We start from the raw sequence: 26,931 nt of genomic DNA, 5'->3' as shown, positions 1-26,931 counted from the left end.
CCCGCAGCACAGTTTTTTACGACGGGAGGAAAATGAAAGACAGAGAGACGTGTTTAATGTTTATGTTTTAAGTCCGTCCACGTTTTGGCGCTCGAACGCCGCCGTCACTCGAGCGCTTTCAGTCTCTGTATCCACTTTAACCGTCATCAAATAAAAGTAACCTATTAAAGTGAAAGCGTGTGAATGACTTCTGGACGTTTTTGCGGCTGATGACGTGTCACGGTTTAATAAAAAAAAAAGAAAAGAAACACACAAACGTGAGACATTTGTACGTCTCATTTATTAGAGACACCGAAGACTTTTGTTCGTAAAATGTTCACCAGAGCAACAAACGTTTTGCTAGAAAACAAACTTCCAGCAAAAAAAAAAAAAAATTATTAATATTAAATATAATAAATTATTTAATATTTATGCAAATTGACATAAGATTTTTTTAAGAAATTGTCAAATATTCATTAAATTATAAACAAGTTATAAAATATAAAATATTATTAAATTCCAGTTAAAATTAAATCTTTTTTGTTGTCAATAATTGTCAAATTATTGTATAAATTATTTAAATAATTTATAAGTTTTAAGTTAAGCTTAAGTTTTAAGCTACATCAGTTTGAAATTCGAATAAATAAATAAATAAATAAATAAATAAATAAATAAATAAATAAATGTATTTATTGACAGAAATTTGCCTACGATTGTAGTTTTTATTTATAGTAACATTTAAACATTATGAAACGCACTCAGAACGTTACCATGGAACCGGAGACTCCTTAGTGAAATGTTACCCACAGTTACGATTACATCATACGATCGCCCCGAACGAGCCGTTACTATAGAAACGATAATATTTTAGTCTCGAATCCTGTTTGGCCCCAAAAAAACTATTTAAACTTTCAGCCAAAGGACTTTCTTAGGATTTCGACCGCCAGTGCCGTAATGTTTTAAGCGTCTGTCCTCGAATCTGAGCAAAGAGCTGGAGAGATGTTTCCTGATGGATCCGATCTAAAGGAGCCAAATCTAAACCCAGTTAAAACACATTACTGGAGATTCATTCCAATGGGTAATGAAGAGGTTGACGTGTTGCTGGAGACGTTGTTGCTCTTGGGCGACTTGTGCTTTCAAAAGCGAGGCTGTAATTATCTGTACGCTGGAACACGCCCATGTTCTTATTGTCGTGCGGTTAAGAGTGAAGGCGTTTACGAGGGTTTGCGTCTCCATGGTTGTAGAATTTCATTAGAATAAAATGAAAAAATCAAGTGTGACCTCAGGGCATTGAAACTGATTGGCTGATGTACAGACAAGAACACGGTCCGATGGATAAACACCAAGATCCCTGAACGCAAGCCTCATGGCAGACGAGGAAGTCTCTCAACCAATCAGACTTCCTCGTGATGGCCGTCGCCTCGGGTTATTGGCTTCTGATAAAGTAAAGAAGAACGGCTGTTTTATAGAGGACGCGCCTCGTAACGCCATGAGCCAAATCTTTACGAGGTTTTCGTGGTACAATTACCTCAACGTCCCGAACACGTTAAGCAGAAAGAAAAAACAAAACAAAACAAATATACTAAAAATGTAAGGACTCAGTTCTGTAAAAGTGTAGAAGGTGATGCTGGAATCAGCAGGAGATAAAAGACATCATGGGGTTTTTGGTGATACTCAGAGCTTCCTGGAAAAGGGATTAGTCCTCTAATACCACAGCAATTTAAAACAATTATAGTGAAGCGAACTTAACTACAATAAATTTGTTTCCGAAACACAACACTGAGCCAGAGTTTAGTGAAATAAACTCAGGAATGAAGTGAAGCGTTAAAGATGAGCTCCTGTTCTTGTGTGTGTTCAGTAAAATCCTGCCTACTGTAAACGCCCAGAAAACGCTACTCGCAAAGATATTTTCAGTGAATCATGTCCACCACCATGTTATTAAAAAACCTCTGCTCCTGTGTTTAGAGCTACATTTTGGAGACCAGAGGCTCCAGACCAGAGGCTCCAGACCAGAGGCTCCAGACCAGAGGCTCCAGACCAGGCCGGGCCCGAGGTTCAGGGTTCTTTTCATGTGTTAACTCAGAACTATGGGTGGGACGACATGCCAGGATGATGCTGAACCATAATAAGAACATCTGAAGCACTTTATATACCTTATACATAAATATGTATTTAAGAGGTGCAACTTTTTTTTTTTTTTTTTATCAGGCATACCGGTCCAATTTCACCATCAGCTCCATTATCCATGATGGTGATGCTGATTCATCTGCTTCTGGCAGGTGCCAATACTTTTAATCAATTCTCCTACAGGGTTTGTCAAATTCACCCCGAATTCAGTTAGCATCAGGGGAGAATGTCCTAGATGCTAAATGATGAAGACAGATTTGATATCTTAAACGGTGTTGCCATGGTGACATGATGGCTTCACCGTTGGTGCTTGGGCCCACTGATCGCTCCGTGCAGCTGTATATATAGATATTAAACACTTTTTATACACTCTAATAACCTCATACATGCACGTCTTGATATTCGGGAGGTTACAAACGAAAATGCTGAACAAGGAAAGTCGGGAATCAACAGATGTAATGAGCATTAGAGAGGGTAGTGATGTATAAATAACGCTGTGGCTCTTAAGCACCAGGCTCTCAGCCCTGAGGGTGGAACCATTACTCAGTTTCACATCAGATAACTGGGACACACACACACACACACACACCCGTGGAACAGGAACCATCTGATACCTGACACAGTGAAATCAATCAACTTGTGAACAGCTGATCGGATCTGGACCACGTCAAGCCCGAGGTCCAGCTGTGCACAACATCTGCTCTGGCGTGTACAGTTAGCTGCTTTAAAAATAATCACATGCTGGGAATTCTCTCAACTCTGGGGTTTAGTGCACTGCTGCTGAATTCTTCTCCATTCTGATCCACTAGCCACATTTACCAGCCTGGAGATAAAGAACCAGGATTTCTCAGAAGATCTCAGAAGATAAGTCACAGCAGTGCAGTCTGAGGTTTAAATCCAGAGCTGATGGGAACCTGGCCACGGAATTTGTTATTCAAGTTGAAATGAGCAAATGATTTCTTTTCAAATCTCATGCAGCTGCGGTAATGTTTTTAAATCCTGTCTCTGAAATTCTTTCCTTTCTTTCTTCCACCGTCAGTTGTGGGAAAGCTGCTAACAAGCTGAACTGCAGCAGGGAACACGGCTCGCTCTGCAAGTCTGCACATCTTCAGCACAGTGTGAGCTCAGATTAGTGAACTGGGGCTCGTTTCACAACTGAACACCAACGCTCGGGATCTAGAGGCTGGTGTGTGTGTGTGTGTGTCTGTGTATGTGTTGTGTGTGGTTGTGTATGTATGTGTTGTGTGTGTGTATGTGTTGTGTGTGTGTGTGTGTGTGTGTGTGTTGTGTGTGTGTGTGTGTTGTGTGTATGTGTGTGTTGTGTGTGTGTGTGAGAGAGAGAGAGAGAGACACCACACATTATCTAGACTTTTCTCACCCCATATGGAGCGTGTTCATGCTCCGGCCCCCTGCAGGCAGAACAGAGGAACAACTGTTTAGATTTAGTTATTTATTTAGTTAGTTAGTTATTTTTAACGTATACAGTTTATAACGATATATAAAATTATAACAAAACTTCATACCTTAATATAATATTTTCATCGATTTACGACTTTAGTTCTCATTTTTTGTAAATAAATTACAATAAAGAAAGTTCTATGTAGGATCGCCGGAGCCTTTTGTTGGTGTGTTATTGTATTTATATACTAATGTAAATAGTTTAATGACGTGTGTGTGTGTGTGTGTGTGTGTGTGTGTGTGTGTGTGTGTGTGTGTGTGTGTGTGTGTGTGTGCGCGCCACATACAAGTATCATGCGCTATACGTGCGTGTGTGTTTATTGTGTGGCTGCTGTGAGCGCGTGTCTCAGCTCTCTCTCTCTCTCTCTCTCTCTCTCTCTCTCTCTCTCTCTCTCTCTCTCTCTCTCTCTCTCTCTCTCTCTCTGTGTGTGTGTGTGTGTGTGTGTGTGTGTGTGTGTGTGTGTGTGTGTGTGTGTGTGTGTGTGTGTATACGCTCGCTCCTGTCTAATCAGTATGTGAGGAGGGGAGGCGGGCCAAGAAGGACTCACTGTAACGCGATCGGCACACGAACTCACTCCCTGCCTCTCTCTCTTACACACACACACACACACACACACACACACACACACACACACACACACACACACACACACACACACACACACACACACACACACACGCGAGAGAGAGAGAGAGAGAGAGAGAGAGGGAGAGAGAGAGAGAGAGAGAGAGAGAGAGAGAGAGAGAGAACGGAGCGCACGCGGGTTTTTAGCTCAGAGCGGCGGTGACGGCGGCGGTGTTGTTGCGCGCGCGGACCCGGTGGAAGTGGTGCGCGAGCTCGTGCGTGCGCTTTAACGACTCGACACTCTACACTACTGGAGTTGTGTTTTTTATTATTTGTTGTGTTTTTTTCTCCGGTGGACATAAAGCGGAGAGACGGCGCGAGACGGAGAGAAACCAACAGGACTTCAATCATCCGTTAGACATAAATCATATTAATAAAAGAAGAAGGTTTTTAGCCGCAACTTTTTTCTGATGCGAACACGTTTCTTTGGTTCCACGGAGCAGCGCCAGTTTATGTGCGGCGGTTTGTTTGTATTGTTTCCTCTTTTTTAAATCCAGATCTCTGCAGATCTCCGGACTGACGCGCGCTGGGCACGATGGATATCACACACACACTCACACACACACTCCTGCTCCTCGCGTGCTGCTGCTGCTGCGGCTTCACGGTGCGCGCAGAGGCAGAAGGTGAGTCTCACTTCCATCTCTACTTCATCATCATGGACATGTTTATGCCTCAGTGTCGTGCACAAAGCTTCAGAGTGACTTCTGATCAGCTTCACTCTCGAGCCAAAACCGACCTGAAAGGTCTCCATGAACCCTAATCCCACGTGCACGTGAGGAATTTACTCAGATTATTTTAGCATTAATACAAATATTAAACGTGTCAAATGCTTCCTTTAGGAACAGAAGTTGCTTCCAGGACGCTCTTCTAACGCGTCGTCGGTTTTCTACAAATTTGTCGTTTCTCAATTGCCCATAACCCCTCCAGCAATTCTGAAGAACCTCTGAGGAGCTTTCAAGAAACTTCTCCATCACCTTTAATATTAGCCTCATAATAATTAAGTTCTTCAAAGCTCCAAAGACCGTTCAGTGGAGCTCCTCACGCTCACTTTCATTAAAAGGAAAAACATCTGGAGGGAATTTTTCCTTAAAAATCCTCAGAAACCTTTTTCTCACATGCTGCGTTCAATAAATGAAGCTATTTTAACAAGAGTCATGTTTATACTGAGGTCCAGGTTCAGTAAGGAAGCGAAGAACCTTCGGTGACCGCATTCCTTCGCCGTTATGGTTAAAAATAACAAATAAACAAGTTAACAATAATTGACATGGAAAGTTTTCCAAAGAGGAAAAAAAAAATCGTCTTTTATTACAAAAAATAAAATAAAAAAAACAGTCCAATGGAAACCTTTTATCACGTGTAGCATCGAACAGCTACGTCACTGATGTAAAGAGCCTTCAGTTGTAAAGCTCTGAAGAATCTTCTCTCACTTTTATTAGTAAGAATAAATCCCACTGAACAAGCAGCAGTCTGTTGTACTCACCGGTTTAAACTCTTCGCTTGGTCAGATTTCAGGTTTTCTTCCAACAAAAGTCTTTTTTTTCCCCATTTAAAATAAACAAGTGGCGACCGAGCAGAGATCCTTACGTACGTCAGCGTTACGTTTGTGATGAACATTTGTATTTAAAAGAGAAAAGATGTAGATGTTTTTGCTTTAACCCAGTTGTAAACCTTTTGAAACAGGATGCGTTCGACAACACGGAAAATCTGGAACCTGAAACTGCTTTAAATCACATTTAGAAAAAATTCTATATTTATTAATAATAAAAATTTAAAAATTAAAAATAAATAATATTTAGCAAACGTTACCGTGAGCGTAGTCCATTGTTTATCTTAACCGAGTTAATAATAAAAAAAACAATAAATGTCTTTTTGTTAATTTTATTTAACATTAATGTATTATTTTTGTTACTCTATCGATTTAAAACTCTATTAAAGTTCTAACTTGTGTTACAGATTTGTTTTTAGTGTTTATTTTCTTTAGAGAAGATAAACGGATGTTTAAAAAAAAAATCAGGGTGTGTTCAATCAGGGCAAAACCATTTGACCAAAAAATTCAACATAAATCAATATAAATAAAACATTAAAAACACAGTAAAATCTTTTGAAGAATAAACATCTGAAAAAACAAAGAAAAAAGAATTATTTTCAAGTATGAAAGTGAATTTTTTTTTTTTACAACCCGAAGAAGAAATTTGAGATAAAAATTTTAGAAATTTGTAGAAAATGTTTTTTCCTTCGAAAACCTCAAATCTTTTAGGAACAAAATTCCTTCGGTAACAACAACAAAAAAAAAACATGAAAAAAAAAACAATTTGACTCAGAAATTGGTGTCTGTATTGATGAAAACGATCTAAAACTGCGGCGATGTGTTAAAAAAAAACCTTTTTCTAAACTATTACTTTGTGTAAATTGAGCACCGACTCCAGGGATCCGTCCTGCACAGCTGCAGCTGATAGAAAGCTGAGAAGCTCTTTATCGTGATGAATGAGAAACCGACGAAGAGGCTTCACCCACCGGTTGTAAAGTGAGTGAAGGAACGAGTGTCCGCTGATTATTAAATCAATCAGAGTCGTGTGGATTCGGTGAGATAAGAAAATCTCTGTGGTGTGGAGTGTAAGTGCGAATCCTGGCGTGAGGACTTAAACTCTTCCAGGATTTATAATTACATTTACTGTTGAGGAACATCCCTGAAAAACACGTGTCTAGAACATTAGAAGCGTTCTTGACGTTACCATAACAACAGCAAAACTATAGCGCTCTGAATCACGGGTCCGTACGGATGTTGTTGCTATAGAAACGATAACGGATCAGAACGAGGAAGATCTCTGGCGGTGATGTAAGAAGACGTCCTGAGCACGAAACACCAGATTAACAGGTTGCCAGAGGGAGGAGTTTGGCTCCGCCCACTGTTCCCGATGGTGTGTTTCACAGCACAGCGGTGAGTTTACAGCGTTAGCGCAGCTCGCTGGGTTCAAGTAAACCCTTGTATCACATGCAGATGTGTAAGAAGAAATGGCTTGAGAAGGTCTTACAGCCACTCTACACATCCGTGCTGAGCAGAAAAGCGTCACCGAAGTCACAAGAACGCCCGAGCACGGCTACGACGAGCTCTCACGCTAGCTAACGTCTGCCATTAACAGAGCCGACGAGTTTAGCCTGTGTTAGCTAATATTTTCTTACGTTCATCACTTCCTAATTGAATCGAACGTATATGATGTGTTCATTTAAGAGATTATACATCTTTACTCAACCCCAGTGAACGACTGATCTTCCACTCCACCCGTCGCTTCCTGCTCCCGTCGTCCGTCAGGTCGTCCGACTCTGTAACCTGTGACCAGAAGCAGAACAGAAACACACCTTTGCCGTTTATCGATGACAGATAAAATCTGCTCCCTTTAACAGACGTGAAAAAAAGTGGGCTGTTTACCAGGGGGCCGCGATCAAAGTCCGGCGTGGTGGCACACGCACGCGGGACATTCGGTTAGAAAAAAATAAAAGGCTCATCAATAATGCAGGAGCCCTGGGTGATATTTTTAGAGGAAGTTGTGTCAGTCAGAGGTTTGATGATCTGTTTGAAAAGAAAAGGATGGAGAGGAGGGAAGAGGAGGAAGAGGATGCATGACAAGTCGGTTTGGGGAGAACGAGGGATAAAGAAGCGCACAAAAATAGACGAGGAGAATCATATACAGAGCGTTCAGAGTGCTGGAGCTGCCTCGTAGTCCTGAATTGCAATGAAGAGAGAGAGAGAGAGAGAGAGAGAGAGAGCGAGAGAGAGAGAGCGACACACAAGTTCATCTGCAACTCAGTAAAGGATGACTGCATCCACCCTGATTTCCTCACCGCGGGTGATAGCACTTTTTAATTAAGGTGCGAATGAGGCTCGGATGGAGAGAAAAGACGGTGAATGATGGAGATTTATCATCGTCTCTCCACAGGCTTGCAACTTATCACTACTGTGACGCCTCGGCAGCGATAATTCTGTTAATAGAAATGAACACACACACAAACAAATGAGCACACACACTTTCCACAATTCGCTCTTAATGCCTACACACACACACACACACACACACACACACACACACACACACACATATATATACCCACACACATACGCCTAGCTGTCGAAATGCTATTCAGGTTCTTAATGAACCGCCTAAAAGCATGTTTAATGAATCACCAAGATTATTAAACACACACACACACACACACACACACACACACACACACACACACACACACACACACACACACACACACACACAATTCCATTCGATGCCATTTGGAACCTCAAAAGTGGCTGAATGGAGAGATGGAGGGAGCGATACGTTTATCCCATTATAGAAGCTAAACCGGTATTGAGGAAGTGCTGATAAGGAGACAGAGACGTTTTTACTTAATTAATACAATGTCCGTAGGAAGGAGTGTGTTAACCTGTAACGTGTGTGTGTGTGTGTGTGTGTGTGTGTGTGTGTGTGTGTGTGCAGTCATCATTCTGCTCCTGTATGACCTGCACCTTCCAAAGTAAGACATGAAAATGTCGTGGCGTGAAAACGTCTCCGCTCGGTTTTGTCCCATGTCTTCTGAGAACTCGAGAACCCGTGTTTCTTGATCGAGGCTCCGGATATTTGGCCAAATCTATGATGTGATATTGTTCTAATCAGTTGTGTTATTCTGTGTTTCTATTACATTACTGAGCGGATGTTAAAATGGTCCAGATTCACTCGTGACGTCTCTTCCTCCGTCGTCACAGAACTCGAGTCACTACATAACTAAAATCTGAACCGTTTACGTGCCTCGGCCGTGACGGAGAGTAGACATGGATCACACTAGAGTTCGAACCCGACTTCAAAAGACAGACTGTCCAAAATAACCCCAAAAAGACAGACTGTCCAAAATAACCCCGAAAAGACAGACTGTCCAAAATAACCCCGAAAAGACAGACTGTCCAAATATAACCCCGAAAAGACAGACTGTCCAAAATAACCCCGAAAAGACAGACTGTCCAAAATAACCACGAAAAGACAGACTGTCCAAAATAACCCCGAAAAGACAGACTGTCCAAATATAACCCCAAAAAGACAGACTGTCCAAATTATAACCCCGAAAAGACAGACTGTCCAAATATAACCCCGACACACCTTCATTGTTTTATCCAACTCCACCCATCATCCCAGAACCAGCACACAAGTCTGGGGTCGAGTCGTGTGTCCCTTTAAAGTTAAAGGCGGTTGTGTATTTCCTGTCTGACAATGAGATCATGTTTGGAAAGAATCTTTGGAATCTTTAATTTTTAATAGCTGTTCCTGTCAGACTTAAAGTCAATTATTCTTATTCTTTCCATTCCATTTCTCCCTTCTTTTTTTTGACGAAGGTGTTCACGGTGTTGCGTCAGACACTGAGCTGTCAATCAGATCTCATTGACACGGGAGCAGTATATATAAAAAAGAAGAGTGTTGCTAAATAATTAAATAAATAAATAAACCCCAAGTGAAATGCATGCACGACTTTCTGAGGTCTGATGGTACTTAGACGTCTAATCTCCAGAACGATACACACTCCTCTGGGGCGGTTAGACGGTTATATTCACACACCATTCCTTCTTCCCGTCGCATTTTCTTGATGATTTTCCGCAGCGTTTTTTGGTCTCATGTACTTTCCTGTTCCTTTCTCGCCTCTCTTCCTGCTCCGCCGGCTCTCACACCTACGCTATAAGTCCAGAATATTTGAGCTAGCGAAAGCATTCGTGGGAGATAACGAGTAGAAGGTCTGTTCAGGTGGCGGCTGGAATAGAAGCTTTTGTTACGCCGGATCTCATTACGGCTTTAAGGTTGACTTCTGAACCCACAGACAGCGAGTCTGCTTGTCACTTCCTGTCTTAACTTCACAGACACGCTATTGGCAGTATGGCGTGGGGGGAGGAACGACCGGAGAACCTTAAATGTTTGCAGACTCCTACAATTACTCCTAAGCAGCGAAGATCAAGTTTTAGGGCTTTGTTTTAAAGGAAACAGAAGAGTTTTCTTAGCAATTTTAATGATTAGTTTAAAATTCGATTATTTTTGCTAATATCTTCGGCATGGATTCAGCTTCCTCTTACCCCGGCGCTCTTTTACCCCAGCGCTGTTAGGTTCTCCGTTCTGATTGGTCAGAAGACTTACTGTAACTTTCTTTTAACTTTAAAAAAGAACGAGAGAGAGAGAAAAAGAGACTGATAGAAAGATAAAAAGTATGACAGAAGGTATAACTGTAGACAGATTCCTATGATATGAGGAAGACAACACTGGAACTTGCTAGAATGTACTGTAAGTGATATGTTTATTTATTTATTTATTTATTTATTTATTTATCTATTTATTTATTTATTTATTTATTTATTAATAAAAACAAATGCTACATAAAGGTTGCGATAAATGGATAAAAATAAAGAAAGTGTAATCATCGGAAAATCATGGTGATGTAATAGAAAGAGACAATAATCTACGTCGGTGCGCTAACATCGACGCTATTTTGCGTCACCCCCGAAGCGTTTGCTCCCTACTTAGCTGTTTTTTTTTTATGGCAAGCACATAATGTGATAAACATATCCATTCTGCATCCCCTGCTTTCCCAGAGGTACTGTAGAGGCAGTGATTTATGCTCCTCATTTGTTCCGAGTACACAGTGGTTACTTGGGTCCAAAGCAGTAAACAAACACTTCTCTCTATTTCCTCCTCATAGGTGAGAAGTGCGGTGAACCCGTCGACGCCACCACCGCGGGTTATATCACTTCTCCTGGTTACCCTTCGGAGTATCCGCCACACCAGAACTGCGAGTGGGTAATTACAGCCCCGGAACCCAACCAGCGCATCATACTGAACTTCAACCCCCATTTCGAGCTGGAGAGGCTTGATTGCAGGTATGTTAGAACGGCATAGAAGCCTTTATTATCGCCACATATACATTACAGCACAGTGGAATTCTTTTCTTCACAACTTAGGAGGTTGGGGTCAGAGTGCAGGGGCAGCTATGATACAGTGCCCCTGGAGGGGGGAGGGTTGAGGGCCTTGCTCAAGGACCCAGCAGTGGCAGCTTGGCTGTGCTGGGCCTTGAACCCCAATCCTACGATCAACAACCCAGAGCCTTAACCAGTTGAGCCACCACTGCCCCACTGTGACCACTGGTTGAGAAAGAAATTACGTTCTCCGTAGATGTCTGTGGAGCAGCTATGGGGCAAGTGGCGATTCAAACTGCTTTGAGTCAAGGGAGCAAAATTGGCCATGCTGTCAGGGTGGGAGGGGAATATTCTCTTTCCCATGTCAACACCACCCAATCATTGGCTTCTGTGCTGGAAGATGGTGGATGGCACTTTGTTCCAAGTGTGTTTTACGCTGCCATGTGATTGAAAAGAAGATGAAAGGTGATGGTTGGTAGCTGTTGTATAATAGGGGAGGTGATGACAAACAGCTGAAGGTCCAAGGCTTCACTCAAGGGCCCAGCAATAATGGTTTGGCACTTCTGGGATCTGAACTCACAACCATCCATCAGCAATCCAACATCTTAACTACTGAGCTACCAATGTCTGATAGATACATGAACAACCCTGACCAGACTCTGGGATAGACTTCGAGAAGGTCTACTTCAAAAGTGACACCTTTGATAGCTGTGAAATTTTTCTTGGGTCTGTTGCTCGAATGGTTTTGCACCGGTCTGAATATCCTAAGTCTTAAGTGTCCCCACTTCTAGCAGAAATCAAGGGTTCATCAAGGGTTCTTCAGACGCTTATCCGCTTTAGGAACATTTTTGGAACCTGACAGATTTGAAGTACTTCTGAAGTATATCAAGGCAAAATAGCTTAAGAGCAGTTATACGTCATTCTGAGCATATGATGTTTTAGTCTGGATGAATACTGGTAGAAGAATGATGGTGAAGACCTGAGCACTGAAGGATAGAGTAGAAGATGAGCGAGAGGAGGAAATAAAAGCAGGAGACGAGGACAAGGCGACAATAAACTCGGAGAAGAAAGGGGAAGGAGGTAGCTGGAGGGAATGCAAGATGGAGGAGGGTTAGGAGAATATAATAGGGCTTGGAGCAGAGCTAAAAGGCTTATGGAGGGATGCAGTACAGCTGTCAGCAGGAAGGACGTTTTTTTAGCCTTCGCTTTGCAAAAGCAGTACAATAACTACGAGAGTCTTGTCTTCACATGAGATAAAGCTGGTGACTAACGTACTGTATCTGAGGCAATATTTTTTGATTTAAGTTATTTAAGGGGGTTTAATCTGGACTACAGGCTTGTTAAAGGTTCTCCGTAGGGTTTCACTGGTTAAAGCGTCCGCGGAAAGGGACAAATCTCAGAAAGCTTTACGCTGCTCATAAGTATTCATACCCTGAATTCAAACCTCAAAGCCAATCTTCTTTCCAGTTCATTTGATTTAATGGATTTCTGAGGTCACAGATCGACAGACCCGCAAAAGCACGGGGAAAAAAAAAAAATGTAGCACGTTTCTGATATAGTTCTTTCACAACTCACCTATCTGAGGCATCTGATGTCTTTATCGGGGGAAAATAAGACTTTTTTTGCCACGTTTATAGGAGATAACTCATAGCAGCAGCACCATAGTTTGCTTTTTTACACAACGCTTCGAATCCACTCGTGTCCCAGACTCAAGCCGCAGGATTGGAAACGACTCTCAGTGCCATCCAGAATCTGTTGATACAGATCAGACCTTCGTTTTTAGCACACCACACCAAAGCTACCGCCTTTATTTATTTATAAGATGGAACAAATGGGGCTTTGGAGGCATTAATGCTTTCAGACTCTGGATTTCCGATGGAGGTTTTTTTTTTTTTTTTTTTCAGATCCAAGACAGATTGACAGAAAGACAACAAAAACATGACCAAAACGAAGGCCAGCCTTTCATCTGTCCGATGCAGTTTGTGCATTATCCACTTGGACAGGCTCCATGTGGGCGCATGTTTGTTGTTAAGATTTTGGAACGTTTGAAGTTTGGAGGGGAAAAAAATTGCCTCATGAAGGACGGTCCCAGTCTGAGCTAGAAAAACAGCCTGTGGGTTGTGTGTGTGTTAACCAAAGCTCTTGGATTGGTCAGATAGTGAGGGTCCTGTGGAAAAGGACGTGCTGGAGATCAATACGTACAAAAGGTTCTCTAATTGTTGTGCGGATACAAATCAAAGGTTTATATGTACGACCATTTCACTTATCCAAAGTGACTTACAACTGAGCAACAAGGGCCTTGCTCAGGGGCCCAGCAGTGGCAGCTTAGAGGACCTGGGGTTTGATCCATTGACCTTCCGATCATTAGCCCAACACCTTAACCACTGAGCTACCACATCCACATTTCAATAGTAACAACTTAGACAGGGAATCGTATGCCTCAGATGTCGAAGTAAACGGATTCAGTAAGCAGACATTTACATAACGATCATGGAAGGAGTCTCCAGTGTCAGAGTCATGACGTCGCTTTGTAGAAGCCAACATTCTGTTGTCCTATTTAAGCTTAGACAAAAAAATTATCAAGAGTAACTCCTCCTAGGGCTTTCGAGCCACATGAACCAAATGCGGATATGTTGTAGATGCTGGTCTGAAATTTGTTGCCATTACGTTTCTAAGCGATCCGAGTACCGGTACTTCCGGTACCGGGTCTCAAATTGTCCTTTTTTCCCCTATAGACTCCGGTTATAAATTTGGAGGTTTGTAACTCGGCAAGCTTTCGAACTATCTACACCAATCGGTGTACCGACTGGCCTTTCGGTTGTCCCGCAGCCCCGCCCCCAAAATATGCGAAATCAAAAAACTTTTTACAACATGGACATGTGACATATCGAAACACTCAGAACAATGAGGGGAACTCCCTCACGGGTATTCTGATGACGTCACGTGATGTCACGTGACAATTAAAAATTAGCACAACATGGACATGTGACATATCAAAACACTCAGCCCAATGTGGGGAACTTCCTCAAGAGTATTCGGATGACGTCACCTCGTCTCCACTCACCTCCAAATGTTTTGGCACCCGAGCTTTTTGTCTACTTGCTTCCAAAAGTAACACCGACCCTTATGTCCACTCGCCTCCAAAAAGCACCGGCCTTTGCGAATACTTGCACCGTCAAAGCCAACATCAAAGTTTGTCACGATGAACTTTACAAATCTAGTTATTATATATGATTTATAGCTACTGTGGTGTAAAGTAAATGATAGAAGGAACTTGTTTTGTGGATGTTTAACAATAAACGGATAAAAACTGTCATTCTTTAGTAAATAAATTGGTAGATTGCTAGAGATTCAAAAGGTGATATGAAAAAGTTATTTTTTTTTCTCCAGGTAGATATAGTCAAAAAAGTCTAGTCTAAAATGTAACGTGGTTTAATTAGCCGAAATCGCTAAAGCATGAAGCAGATGATGTCTGAATCGACTTCACCGCAATTTATTACACACACACTGTAGATTTACTCTTATATCATTCATGTGTGTGTGCTATATAGAGATCCAGGGCTTGGTGAGTAAAAGCTCCATCTGAAATTCAATTCAATATAAATATGACTTTATATTTTTCTAATGAATTATAAATGAACCTCGGAGGCACCGAGGGTCGGACATATTTGTGGCTTGTGATTGATTTATTAGTGTGTGGAATTAAGCTGCTGGAAAGATCGCCGACGGAGAGAAGTTCATTCGGCCGAGCGGACCACATGCACCACATGTAAACCAATACTCAGAGTCATCTGTACTTTCGTCACTTTCATGACTCTCTCTCTCACTCACACACACACACACACACACACACACACACACACACACACACATACAGTATAAACACTCGCACCCAAACACAAGCATGAACCCTGATGCACCGTGGATCTACACAGCCATGTTAGTGTTTAGCTCTTATTTGTGTTCACAACTGCACTGTTGAAATGCTCTCACTTATCAATCACACACACGTCCTTATGTTGGCTTTTTTTTGTTGAGATTAAAATTCGTTTAAGCGGCTCTTCGGTGTTTAAACCCCTAGACTCTTACAAATACCCATGAGATACACCAACAATTCACAATTTAATCATCCAGAAAAGAAACATACATTAAAACCTAACAGAGCTTTTCCAAGAGCATGTTTAGAAAAGATATAATTTGGTTTAAGGAGAAATAATATTAACAGCTGGGCAGTCAGGAACTGCTTGTTGCCAGTGCCAAATCACCAAAACACACACACACTAAAAAAAACAGTGTATTGTGGCATGACTATAATGTTACAAGTGTTACATTTGAGACCTTGACATAAGCTTATGTAATATTGTCATGTCATAAATTTCTCTTTTGTGCTGTTATAGCTAACTGATATATATATATAACATATATATATATATATATATATATATATATATATATATATATATATATGATTGATGTTGGCTTACAGAACATCCTGTTTAAGTGAATACAGACGAAAGACTGATTAAAGGGGCGGAGCTCCCAGGCAGCTCCAATTAATGACAGATTTCTAAACACAGAGTTCGATCTAATACCTCAGGTGGCTGATGTCCTGTTTGCTCCAGAGACTCAAATCACATCACATCAAATCAAATTTTATTGTCACATACACATACGTACAGTACAGGGTACGACATGCAGTGAAATGTCCGGTATAAGAATAAAAAAAAAGTATAAAAAAAGCAAAAAAATAAAATAAGAACAAAAAAAGTATGAAAATATAGATGAAGAAATAATGTATATACATTTGCATAAATAGACTCCAGTAAAAAACAAAATATATGTCAAGGTAAAAACCGCTGGATCTCTGGGATGGTTTAGACAGGATCATTACATCATACAGCTCTTTGTTCTACATTCCATTTTAAACGATAGTTTCAGTTTCCAAGTTCCGTTTTTGAGAAAGGAAAAACTGAAGGAAAACAAGCGATCAAAAGAAAGTGTCGTCGTCCCCCTTCGCTCGCTGCACGTCTCCTCCCTACACACACTGCACAATGAGTCATCGTCAGCACTTTGTAACGGTGCATGATTGATAGATCTGCCTTGCCATTTCAAGGAACACACACACACACTCACACACACACACACACACACACACACACACACACACACACATATTCTCTATCATTTGCATTCACTTTACGCTCCGATGCTCCCAAGTTTTCCCTTCGCACTTTAAAGTGCAGGTTCGGTTCTCGAGGCCCCTTAAGCCAAGGTCATACCAAGATCAAGCCTAAGCGCTATAACCTAATTTATACTCATCCATCCAAGAGAACCTTTATTATTTTTTTTAAGCTAAGGTGCACAATCTGTCGGTGTCCATGAGGCCACTTGAATTGTGGATTCGGTCCCAGAAGATGTGGGCCATCCGCCAAATGGCTTTCACCTCGAGGGGCTGTAAGCAGATTGATGTGGAATAGATGCAATAAAAACGGTAGATGAAATATTAGGCTATATCTTTAATGCGATCTCCTGCAGTCTTCTGCGCCGCAGGGAAGGAAGAAAACGTCGAGATTTCCACCAGGTTATCTCTACAGCGTTCAGTCGTCTTTCCTGTATTAACCGTCTCTTCATCTTGCTCTCTCCTCTTCCCCATCCTTCCACCGCGAAGCCTCGTCTCTCGCATTACCAATCACTCTGCTCCTCTCTGACGGCCGGGTTTGAGGTATTTATTCCTCCCAGCAGGGGAGTAAAGTCGAGCAGGTGGATTCTCTTCTCACCCCCCTGCTGATCTACATGAAACAATGACTCCACCGGCACCTCGAGCGTTGTGTTATTTTATTCCTTACATTCTCGCAAAAGTGTTATTTGTTGATGGAGCAGTAATGACATTAGCATACGAATGTTAGTAAGGCTTTCAATCCCAAATGGATATCTAATCATCTCTTGACCCCTTGTAGGCGTGGCTTTTATTTTCATTCCCATTGGAGCCAAATGAAATTGCAATGCCGATCCATGTGCCCGGCTTCATTCTCAGATCAGATCAGATCAGATTAGATAGCAAAGCAAGCTCACTGTATTGGACACTCGCCTTCATGTCCTTCCAAGATTTATATTCCTTCATAATGTCTCCATACATATTTAATGACAGATTCTACCTGTCAGGATAAGATGAAGTGAAGAAGCTCGCACATGCTGATGGATTTGGTCCTCGGAATAATTCCTGAGATTTTCTCAATTCTGTTTAAACGATCAGGACTCAATGAAGCAACAAAACCAATCAAATATTGCCCGACATTGCTGTACATAAAAATTTAACACAGTTGGTCAATTTGTCGTTTGCTAAAATGAGACATAGCGTGAACATCCTGTAGGTAAGTTCCAGAGAAACACGTCTTCAGGAAGCTTCTTTCAAAACAAATTATAAAATGCTTTGGGTTAGCTGCCTTACTAGCTGATTCCGAAACAAGCCATTGGAGGAGAAAACCATAACGTAGCAAGTTGAGGATAGAAACAGTAAATGTTTTGGTCAAATATTACTTCATTCCGTCTTAAATCCAGATGTAGTGTTACACTGAAATTAATTAAAACTGATGCTACGTAATGGGTGGCACGGTGGCTTAGTGGGTAGCACGTTCGCCTCACACCTCCAGGGTCGGGGGTTCGATTCCCACCTCTGCCTTGTGTGTGTGGAGTTTACATGTTCTCCCCGTGTCTCGGGGGTTTCCTCCGGGTACTCCAGTTTCCTCCCCCGGTCTAAAGACATGCATGGTAGGTTGATTGGCATCTCTGGAAAATTGTCCGGTGTGTGTGTGTGAGTGTGTGAGTGAATGAGAGTGTGTGTGTGCCCTGCGATGGGTTGGCACTCCGTCCAGGGTGTATCCTGCCTCGATGCCCGATGACAATGAGTTCGGATAAGCGGTAGAAAATTAATGAATGAATGAATGCTACGTAATGCTAATATTATTCTGGATTTCTGGAAATGCAGCATACTGGGAAACTGGGCAGCACCACCTCACCTCACCTCACCTCACCTCACCATTTTCAGATATCAGCTGAGACTGAGATATCATACTGACAGAAAAGTGTCATGCAGTTTGCAAGCTCCTCCTGGTCATGCTTGTTTTTAGCAGGCCCGTATTTAGAGAAGGTGCTAAGCTATCGACTGCTGAGTGTAATCTCACTCCTCTTCAACGGCGAAGAAGGAACCGGGATCGATTACTTAATGAGGAATCAATTGCTCACATGCCTTTAAGACCAGTGAGGTCACGGCCAGCTAGGTCACCGGTCATAGACATGAAGGCTAGAGGGTTACAGTGCTTCTGCAGCTCGGGCAATTCCATGATTAGCTCTTGCTTGTCTTTCTTCAGGATTTATTTGTTTAATGTAACAATCACCAATCATATGATCCTGATTACACACAATATCATCAAGCACCAGTTGTCAGACTGTCGACAGTGTAGAAGTGGTGGATTATGATAAACTGTAGCTGTCTAGGGTCACATAAGCTTTATAACATTTAGCTTGATGCTAAATTTAAACTCAAGGTTTATACTCCTTGTCAAATGGATTATTTATCCTATACACATCAGTTTGCTGCCTAAACTGAATCAAAGCAACAAATTAGGTGGATTATTCAGCAAAGAACCAGCTTGACATATATTGAGGTCTGTACTGTATTTACCTTTAGCCGAGATGGCCAGGAGAAAATACAGAAACGATTTTATTATTATATTTTAAGTGCTGGTTTATGTACTGTATACCAGGAAGAGGGAGATCTGTCAGTGACTCAGCTATTCAGGAAGTTTCTTCCACTACCTCGGTGCCAGGACAGAGAAGAGTCTTGATGCATACCTTCCTTGAACCCTGGGAGATGGTAGGACCAGTCAGAAAGTGCTTGGGATCCTAGATCACTTATACAAATGGAAAAAAGTATGGAATGTTGGACGCTTCACGCAATCAGTGCTCACGGCTTTGCTTACATAATGGGAGAGGGGCGGGGCTAATGGAAGAGGGGCGGGGCTACCAGGCTGGGAAAAAAGCTTATACTTCATTACAGTAATAAACTTGTACATCTCATAAAGTATGCATCCTTTTAACCTATTTTGTATCCTTCTAACCTGCAGCTCGACAAAATCTCCTTCACAGATGTTCCTCATTTTGTGCTTCTCCACTACTTCTCTACTTCTGTACAAGGTTTTGGCTTCAGACCCTATTTAAGCCAAGATAAGTAATACAGCTAGCTAGCTATTGTGCTTTATCAACATACAGAATGCAGCTTGCAGCGCATGTGCACTTTTCATGACCACTTACACTAGTCAGTTTCTGGGCAGCCAAAAATCAGGCCGGTGCAGCAGTCGCCTTGGGGGTTTCACACGGAGTACACACTGAATATCTGAGAGCTGCTTTAACGCTGTTGACGGAGTCCCAGACGGATGACTTTACACTCGTATGGACGTAGAATCCGACAAACATTGCTGGGGCATCCTGGCGAGTTGCCCCGTCCTGACAATCGATGGTGCTTGTGAAAGCCTGAGGCTTTTGTTTCTGTGGTCTGCCTCGTTCATCTGTAAGTGTCAGCTCTGTATCGGACACAGAATGCGATTCGTTTCCCGGCCGGATTGAAGATGGCAGCTTTTCCCTTCCCTCAGGAATGCTCCCCGGCATCTACTTAATATTTCAGAGGCACTTATAGCTTATTAGGCGAGTCCCTGGAGGACAGCCATGCGGCTTTCTCTGCAGACTCTTAGCTTTATTTAATTTCAGTTTTAGCTTCTCGACTGCCCGCCGGCTCGACTTGGAATGGGTCCTGAAGCCGTTACTCTTAAAAGCACCACTGAATTAGGAACGGAGGTGAACTTCTGTTTTGCCAGTGCTGAGGTGACGGATCTGAATCTAGGCTTGAAGTCTGTGTAAAGACTGCAATTGATTCACCCGATAAATGAGATCTCGGTTTTCCATTTGTGTGGTCTGAATGAATGTTGCATTGGTCAGCAGTATTCATGAGAATGGAAGGGAAAATACACATGCTGGTCGATGGTGATACAGTATGTGGAGCAGATGACTGTGAAGGAGCTGAAAGACTAATGAACTGAGGTTGGTTCTTATTACCCCTGGTGATGTAGGGAGGTAGTAAATTAGGGGGGAAAAAACCCCAAAAACATGATGATCTGACCAACACCTAATACTCCAGATAATAAGACAAGGGAAGCACAATCTCTTCAGTCTTTCACCCCCACTCCAGATGAGATCATTTGGGGTAGCTAGTGGTGCCTTGGGAATAAGGTGCAAAAAATACATCTGAAAAACATAGAAGGTGTGAAAGGCAATTAGCAGCTGAGAAGAAAGATGTAAGCGAGGGAGCAATAGTAATTGGGAGGTGAAAGAAAGTCAAATTCAAGAAAAGAAGCCGCAAAATGGAAGTGGAGGGAAAAAAAACAACAACTTTTTTTTACACGTAGCATTTGTTCTCTGAATGTTCCAATCCCATGTCACGCATACCATACATCCATAACAATCTCATATTTAAAAAGCAAAGAGCGTGAAGAAAAAGGTACTCTGGGAAATGGTTACACTTTTGCTTTTATGTCGAGCGCAGCGTTAAATCGATATAAAAGGCGGCAAAATAAATGTAGGATCATCGCCTTTCGTTAAGGCTAAGTACACTTCCCGTCTTTTCTGTTCCCACCATCGAGCATTGCTCTCCATAGCAATCAAAGCCCCAAGGAGTCGGCTCGAGTCGGTCAATATCCAAATTCGACACACTCACTCATCGCTGCTAATCCACGCCGGCCAAGAGCCTCGGCAAAATCAATTACAACCTAATTACACTTGCACACGGTTTACAGGCTTTTATCCTCACTGTGTGTGTGTGTGTGTGTGTGTGTGTGTGTGTGTTTATTCTGTATTTAGTCAGTGTGTATTTGGGACAGAGTACAGAACAAACCATGGATTTTATGTGAAACTTTTAGCGCTAAATGTACTGTTACTGTACGAGTTTTATTCCACTTACGCCGCACCGCTTTGCAATCCATTTCAATTTTATACTTAGTAAATAAATCATACCTTTTATCCACTGCAGAACATTCACCGAACAAATGAATGGTTCACATCTCTCACGTGAACTTCAGACAAAAACAAACATCACCTAGCTTGTCGTGAGACCAAGAAACTACAAAGCTAAACACATCTGTCCTCAAAATGCCAATAAACTTCAGGATTTAGATCTGACTCACACTGGAGACCCCTTCCATAACTGTCAAACACACTTTTTCTGTAGCAATGATAATGTTTTTTTTTTTTTGAACAAGCATTAACATAAACCTGAGGAATACAGAATTCAACAGTGGTGTGTGTGTGTTTAAGTTTAGTATCTAATCCACTTCCAGAAGTAAAACATCTTGAGGGTCTAAATTAGCACTCACGTACCTGAAGCCTCTGTTGGCGCCGGAGAACCTCCAACACACCTGTGCCTCTATGTCAGACCGAGTGGCCTTGTGTAGTGTCAGGTTTACACACACACACACACACACACACACACACACACACACACACACACACACACACACACACACACACACACACACACACATTCCTGGGGTGACGTGCTGGAGCCAGCAGTTCTGCATACAGCCAGCTGAAGAGTGTGCGCCAAGGTGGGGGTAGTGGAAGGAGGTCAAAAATGTGTCTTGTCATGACTCTATCCTGTTTTGGCCTTGTTGGAGCGTTGAACACATTTTACTGTACCCAGGGGCAAAAACCTATGACCAACTGTCAGAAAGGGGGAAACACTTACTCCATAGTTAATACCTGGATACTTTACTATGGGAGATGATCATTATTTTTGGCTGAAGCTTTATTTTAAAAAATGTTTAACAGAAGTCCATTACTTATTAAATTAGGAAGATCTACAGGGACTTTGGAAATGACCTATTTTTAGCGTGTGACCTAATGACCGAAACAGATCATTCTTCCGGGTGAAGTGAGGCTTCTTACAAATGTTATCTGTAAAAAAAAAAATCAATAGATATATATATATATACTATAAATAAGGAGATAATGGGTTTATGAAGCTCTGATTGGGCTATTCTGAGGACTTCATGGTTAGCGGTTTTGAACATGAGGCTAATTGTTGGTGAGTGGAAGCGAAGGTTTTTTTTTTTTTTTTTTGCCCGAGTCCAGTTTTAGACTTGGGGAAAGGAGTGCTCCCATGTGGTTTTGAAAATTTCTTCAGATTAGTTTTCAATTAAGAATTGAGACCCTAGACAGGACGGCACCGAGCAAATGTCGGTTAGGACTATGTAGCCAAAAAAAAAAAAAATGCTTTTTGCTTTAGGAATAAAACAGGGTGGGAGGGTGAATGAAGCAGAACTACTGTTATCCATTCGCCGTTAAGATGTTGCCTTGGAAACGATATTATTATAAGATTATTAGATATGAAGATTATAATTCTGTTGTAGGGAGGCACGGTGGCTTAATGGTTAGCACGTTCACCTCACACCTCCAGGGTCGGGGGTTCGATTCCCGCCTCCGCCTTGTGTGTGTGGAGTTTGCATGTTCTCCCCGTGCCTCGGGGGTTTCCTCCGGGTACTCCGGTTTCCTCCCCCGGTCTAAAGACATGCATGGTAGGTTGATTGGCCTCTCTGGAAAATTGTTCGTAGTGTGTGTGAGTGAATGAGAGAGTGTGTGTGTGTGTGAGTGAATGAGAGTGTGTGTGTGCCCTGTGATGGGTTGGCACTCCGTCCAGGGTGTATCCTGCCTCGATGCCCGATGATGCCTGAGATAGGCACAGGCTCCCCGTGACCCGAGAAGTTTGGATAAGCGGTAGAAAATGAATGATGTACAAAAATTAATCGACACCTTCCAACCAATCCGATTTGAGATGAGAATTCAGCAGTGGTGTGGTATAACTGAAAAATTCAGGACAGTGTGGAATTGGGTGGAACAAAGCGTTTTCCGAGAGACAGCTGGGTTTTGTCTTTGGTTTTTTGACAAGCAAGGAATGCACTTTTGTTATGGGAAGGCAACTGGTAGCCAAGGGTCAAAGGTGATCCCAGGTCATATTCAAGTAAGCTTTTCTTAAATTCTCTGGAATTTCAAAGAATTTGTTGCACAGCTTCAGGTTGTGTTTTTGAGATTTAACAGTGTGACGTGTTTAACTGTGAGGTTATGGTTAGAATGTGATCTTACCACTACATTGGCATTAACAGATACGAGCTTAATGGACTGAAATCCGAAGAAAAATGTATACTAGTGAAACTGATCCCAAAAGATAAGCAGGAATTTTTCTATTACTTTACTTCTTTTTCAGATATGACTTCATTGAGATCAGAGATGGGAGCTCAGACTCTGCTGACCTTCTGGGCAGGCACTGCAGCAACATCGCTCCTCCAGCCATCATGTCCTCCGGCCCGGTCGTCCACATCAAGTTTGTCTCCGATTACGCTCACCAAGGTGCTGGGTTCTCACTGCGTTATGAGATTCTCAAGACTGGTGAGTGAACTTCACCTTCCCCTTTTTTATTCCACGTTAACATTTGGTGTAGGATGGGTTTATTTTGAAGGCTCAACTAAAAAGAATTCACCCCGTCATCAGGAGATCATGAGTTTGAATTCCGACAATGCAGCCATCTAAGGGCCGGCATGTCGGGGATGGCACTACGCTGTCAATCAGAGAGACACGAATCGGTCATAGGGAGGTCAATAAGAAGTGCGCGTTAGCAATTTAGCATGGCTAATTAACCTACTACCAGTGAAGGTGGAAGGAACCCTGAGAACCTGCAAGAAACCCAAGCTCAGGATCCAACACTACTTCATTTCTTGCTTCAGATGAGACTGTGGTGTGTCACAACATGTCTGAACTTTTTTTTTTGCTTTAGTTTTGTACTACAGCTACAAGGCTAAAGGCAAAAAAAGGTCCCATGTAGCCTGTACAGTTTCTGTATAGAAACGAACTAAATTTAGAGTCACAATCACCATTTTTCAGTTAGCCTCATTATGCAAAAAAACAAACCCGTGTCAGAGAAATCTTTTAGTCTTTTTCAAAAGGTCATAAGACCTCTGGCCCACAGCGCGCCAGTCAGGCACAGTGCTACACGTCCGCATAAAATTACCACAACACAATCCCAGACCAATTAAACATCAAGGGAATGGGGGTGATGAAAATAAACTGAGTTTAGGGGAAAAGGGAGGGGTGAAGAAGGGAGGATTGGAGGTTGGTTTAAATGCTTAACTCTTTTCATCCCTCTGCAAACATGCATGGAATGCCCATATAATTGGACTCTGATCTCCCGTCCCTGGGGATGTGTACATTCTGCTTGTAGCCTGCAGATGCCAGGCAGGGACGTGGCACGAAACAACTTACTGAGAACGAATTCGTTTTTAAGAATAGAACACCACACACATATGGTTATGTACTGTATGTCCATGGGACCATCCAAGACTCTCAGACAGGTAGGGTTCCTCAGGGCTTACATCACTATATGAGTGGTTCCACTTGCATTGGGTTGTTGTATAGATCTATGCAGAACATTTAGAGATTCTCCTAGGGGGTGAGACAAAATAATACTGAGCAGAATTTATTTTTAAGAATATAGTTCCACTTAAATTCAATCATGGCCTTCACTGGTGGCATCCAAGACACTCCTCAGGGTTTTGGGGAAGTTACACCTTCTAAATGGGTTTTCACTTGAACTGGGAAACGGTTGTTTTATGGGCCGTCAGGAAGTTTAAGAGCAAAATTAGTTTTTAAGAATAAATCCATACAGACGTGCAGTCAGGAGATAATCCAAGACTTAAAGACGTCCAGACTTACTGATCCGTAACTCTTCTTGTATACCCTTTTTTCCACCAGAAAGAACCGGGTACTGGTTCAGAGCTAGTGCTGGTGCTGGTTCAAAGTTGGTTCCACTGGTGAACCTTCTAAGAAACGGTTTGCCTTTCCATCGGTTAGCGTGCATCACAGAGCCGAGTGTGACATCACTGTATATGTGTCACGTTACAAAGCGACGTTAGCGCAGCAGCGACAAACACAAGCACGACAACAACAACGGCGGATGTTGCTTTACTGTTAATGCTCATGGCTTTGTGAACCTACATCGGCATCCAAACGCGGCGAATCCGACGTGTACGTGCGGCTCCGTGTAATCTGTATAAACGGAGGTTGTGATCGATAAAGTATATAATGTTATTTTTTCATTAACACAGAAAAAAGCTAGCCTTAGCATGTAGCTACCTACTATCATGAGTGCTGATAATGTATCATATCGCGGCAAAGTAAAAGTGCATTAAACATCAGAATACTTAAGGTACATTATCAAATGCGCTAACAGTAGCCCCGCCCACAGCCCTGCCCACAGCCCCTGTGCAAGTGGTTCTTAAGTCTAGACCAGCAACATTTTGGTGCTACTTAAGAACCACTTTTCCTGGTTCAGAGCCGGTGCTTTGGCGGTCGAAAAAGAAAGAACTGGTTCTAAATTAGGCTCCGAACCTGCACTCAAACTGCCTCGGTGGTAAAGGGGCAGTAGAGGCCTACACAAGAACTTTAAGGGTTCCATGAGAGTGGTGGAACAAGTACAAATACAGTCATAAGTGTCATTTAAGACTCTTATTTATGTACACAAGACTCTTATTTAGGTTCCTTAGGGGTTCTCGGATAGCTATGGCTTCTTAGTTTCGGAAAGGGGTTCTGATTGGAAAAAGGGTTTTTCTGGAAAGGACGATGTTTAAGGGTTTAAGGTTCCCTTACAAGGTCACCACTTTAGAGTAGAATATAAAGTTTACTGCTAATGCTAGTATTTAGTGGTAATGGTAGCGCTGCAGTGAAATAATGCTATCACACGTGCTAGAAAACCGAACAGGAAGTTCGCTTGTTCAATTTGATTTAAATCTGCTGTTGAATAATGGAAGTTCAGCATCATGTCTTTTTTAAATTAAAGCTGAACTTTAAATAGACCAAAAACGTGCAAATGACTCATTTGGTGCTTCTTTTTTTCCGGAATAGTGATGTCACTAGCAAGTAGGCATTTCCTTCGAGCTCTGTTACGAGCCACTGCTTCTATCCACTCGTATAACGTGGTCCATTACTACAAGAGTGATTGACAAACGTGAATTGCTTTTGCCATTTTTGTGTAAAAATCCGTGCTGTTCTTCTGGCCTGCTGACAACATGAAAAGTGTGTGGGTGTGCACTTTGGTGACAGAGTGAAGTGCGAGTGGGTGTGTTTGTGTCATCGTGTATGGTCGGCATATGTTCACTGTTTGACGGCTGTTCTCACTTTCGGTGCTCCAGAGAAAAAGGAAGAAAAAAAAGACGGTTGTTTATTTTCGGATGTTAGATTTCAGGCCAAAGAGTTCCACGAACGCGGCAGCTTACGAGCTATAAGGAGAGTTTTGCAGACTGCAGCCTGAACCGTCACATTCAGAGCTGTTTTTCTCGCAGAATGTGGGAGTGACAGTTTGCAGACTGCAGACTGTTTATGATGGGAAGCACATTAACTGGAGATAGGAATCTTTCCTATTAAGCAGTCCTCAAAGAGGTGTGCCTTTTGTGTTCTTTTTTGGAATCAAGAACACCAAGTCATTGAACTTTGGGCAGATGGGGCAGGAAATCGACGCTTTTTACCATAGATAGACTACCTGAACCCTGGGGAAGGAAACTTGTTTGCTCTTTTTTAAATCCTGCTGGAACATGGTGTGGTGCAAGGCAATTGTATCCATCATTATAGCTGTTTACTTCTAAGCTATGATCCGAACCACTTTTTCTGTTCAACCCTAGTTTGAGCTGACATTTTCCCGTCAAAACGGGGACCTCAG

General features: G+C 42.2%; 1 protein-coding gene across 4 annotated transcripts in view; it reads left to right on the top strand.

Annotated features, from left to right (window-relative positions):
• Positions 1 to 4,245: 4,245 nt before the first annotated feature.
• nrp2a (neuropilin 2a) overlaps positions 4,246 to 26,931 on the top strand; it is a 54,579-nt gene continuing 31,893 nt past the window's right edge. For 2 of the 4 annotated variants that reach the window (XR_007138463.1, XM_027176366.2), the window contains exons 1-3: positions 4,246 to 4,812; positions 10,910 to 11,087; positions 23,431 to 23,612. Coding sequence is in view for 3 of the 4 variants with exons in the window: in XM_027176366.2 (XP_027032167.2) it covers positions 4,725 to 4,812; positions 10,910 to 11,087; positions 23,431 to 23,612 (448 nt within the window). In the remaining variant the exon portion in view is untranslated. Of the gene's footprint in view, positions 4,813 to 10,330; positions 10,495 to 10,909; positions 11,088 to 23,430; positions 23,613 to 26,931 lie in introns of those variants that run through there. The other 2 variants (XM_027176365.2, XM_047803319.1) reach the window with 2 other exon arrangements.

Source organism: Tachysurus fulvidraco, chromosome 18 (assembly GCF_022655615.1).
Source record: "Tachysurus fulvidraco isolate hzauxx_2018 chromosome 18, HZAU_PFXX_2.0, whole genome shotgun sequence".
Classification (NCBI taxonomy): Eukaryota; Metazoa; Chordata; class Actinopteri; order Siluriformes; family Bagridae; genus Tachysurus; species Tachysurus fulvidraco.
This window is presented reverse-complemented; position numbering and strand designations above follow the sequence as displayed.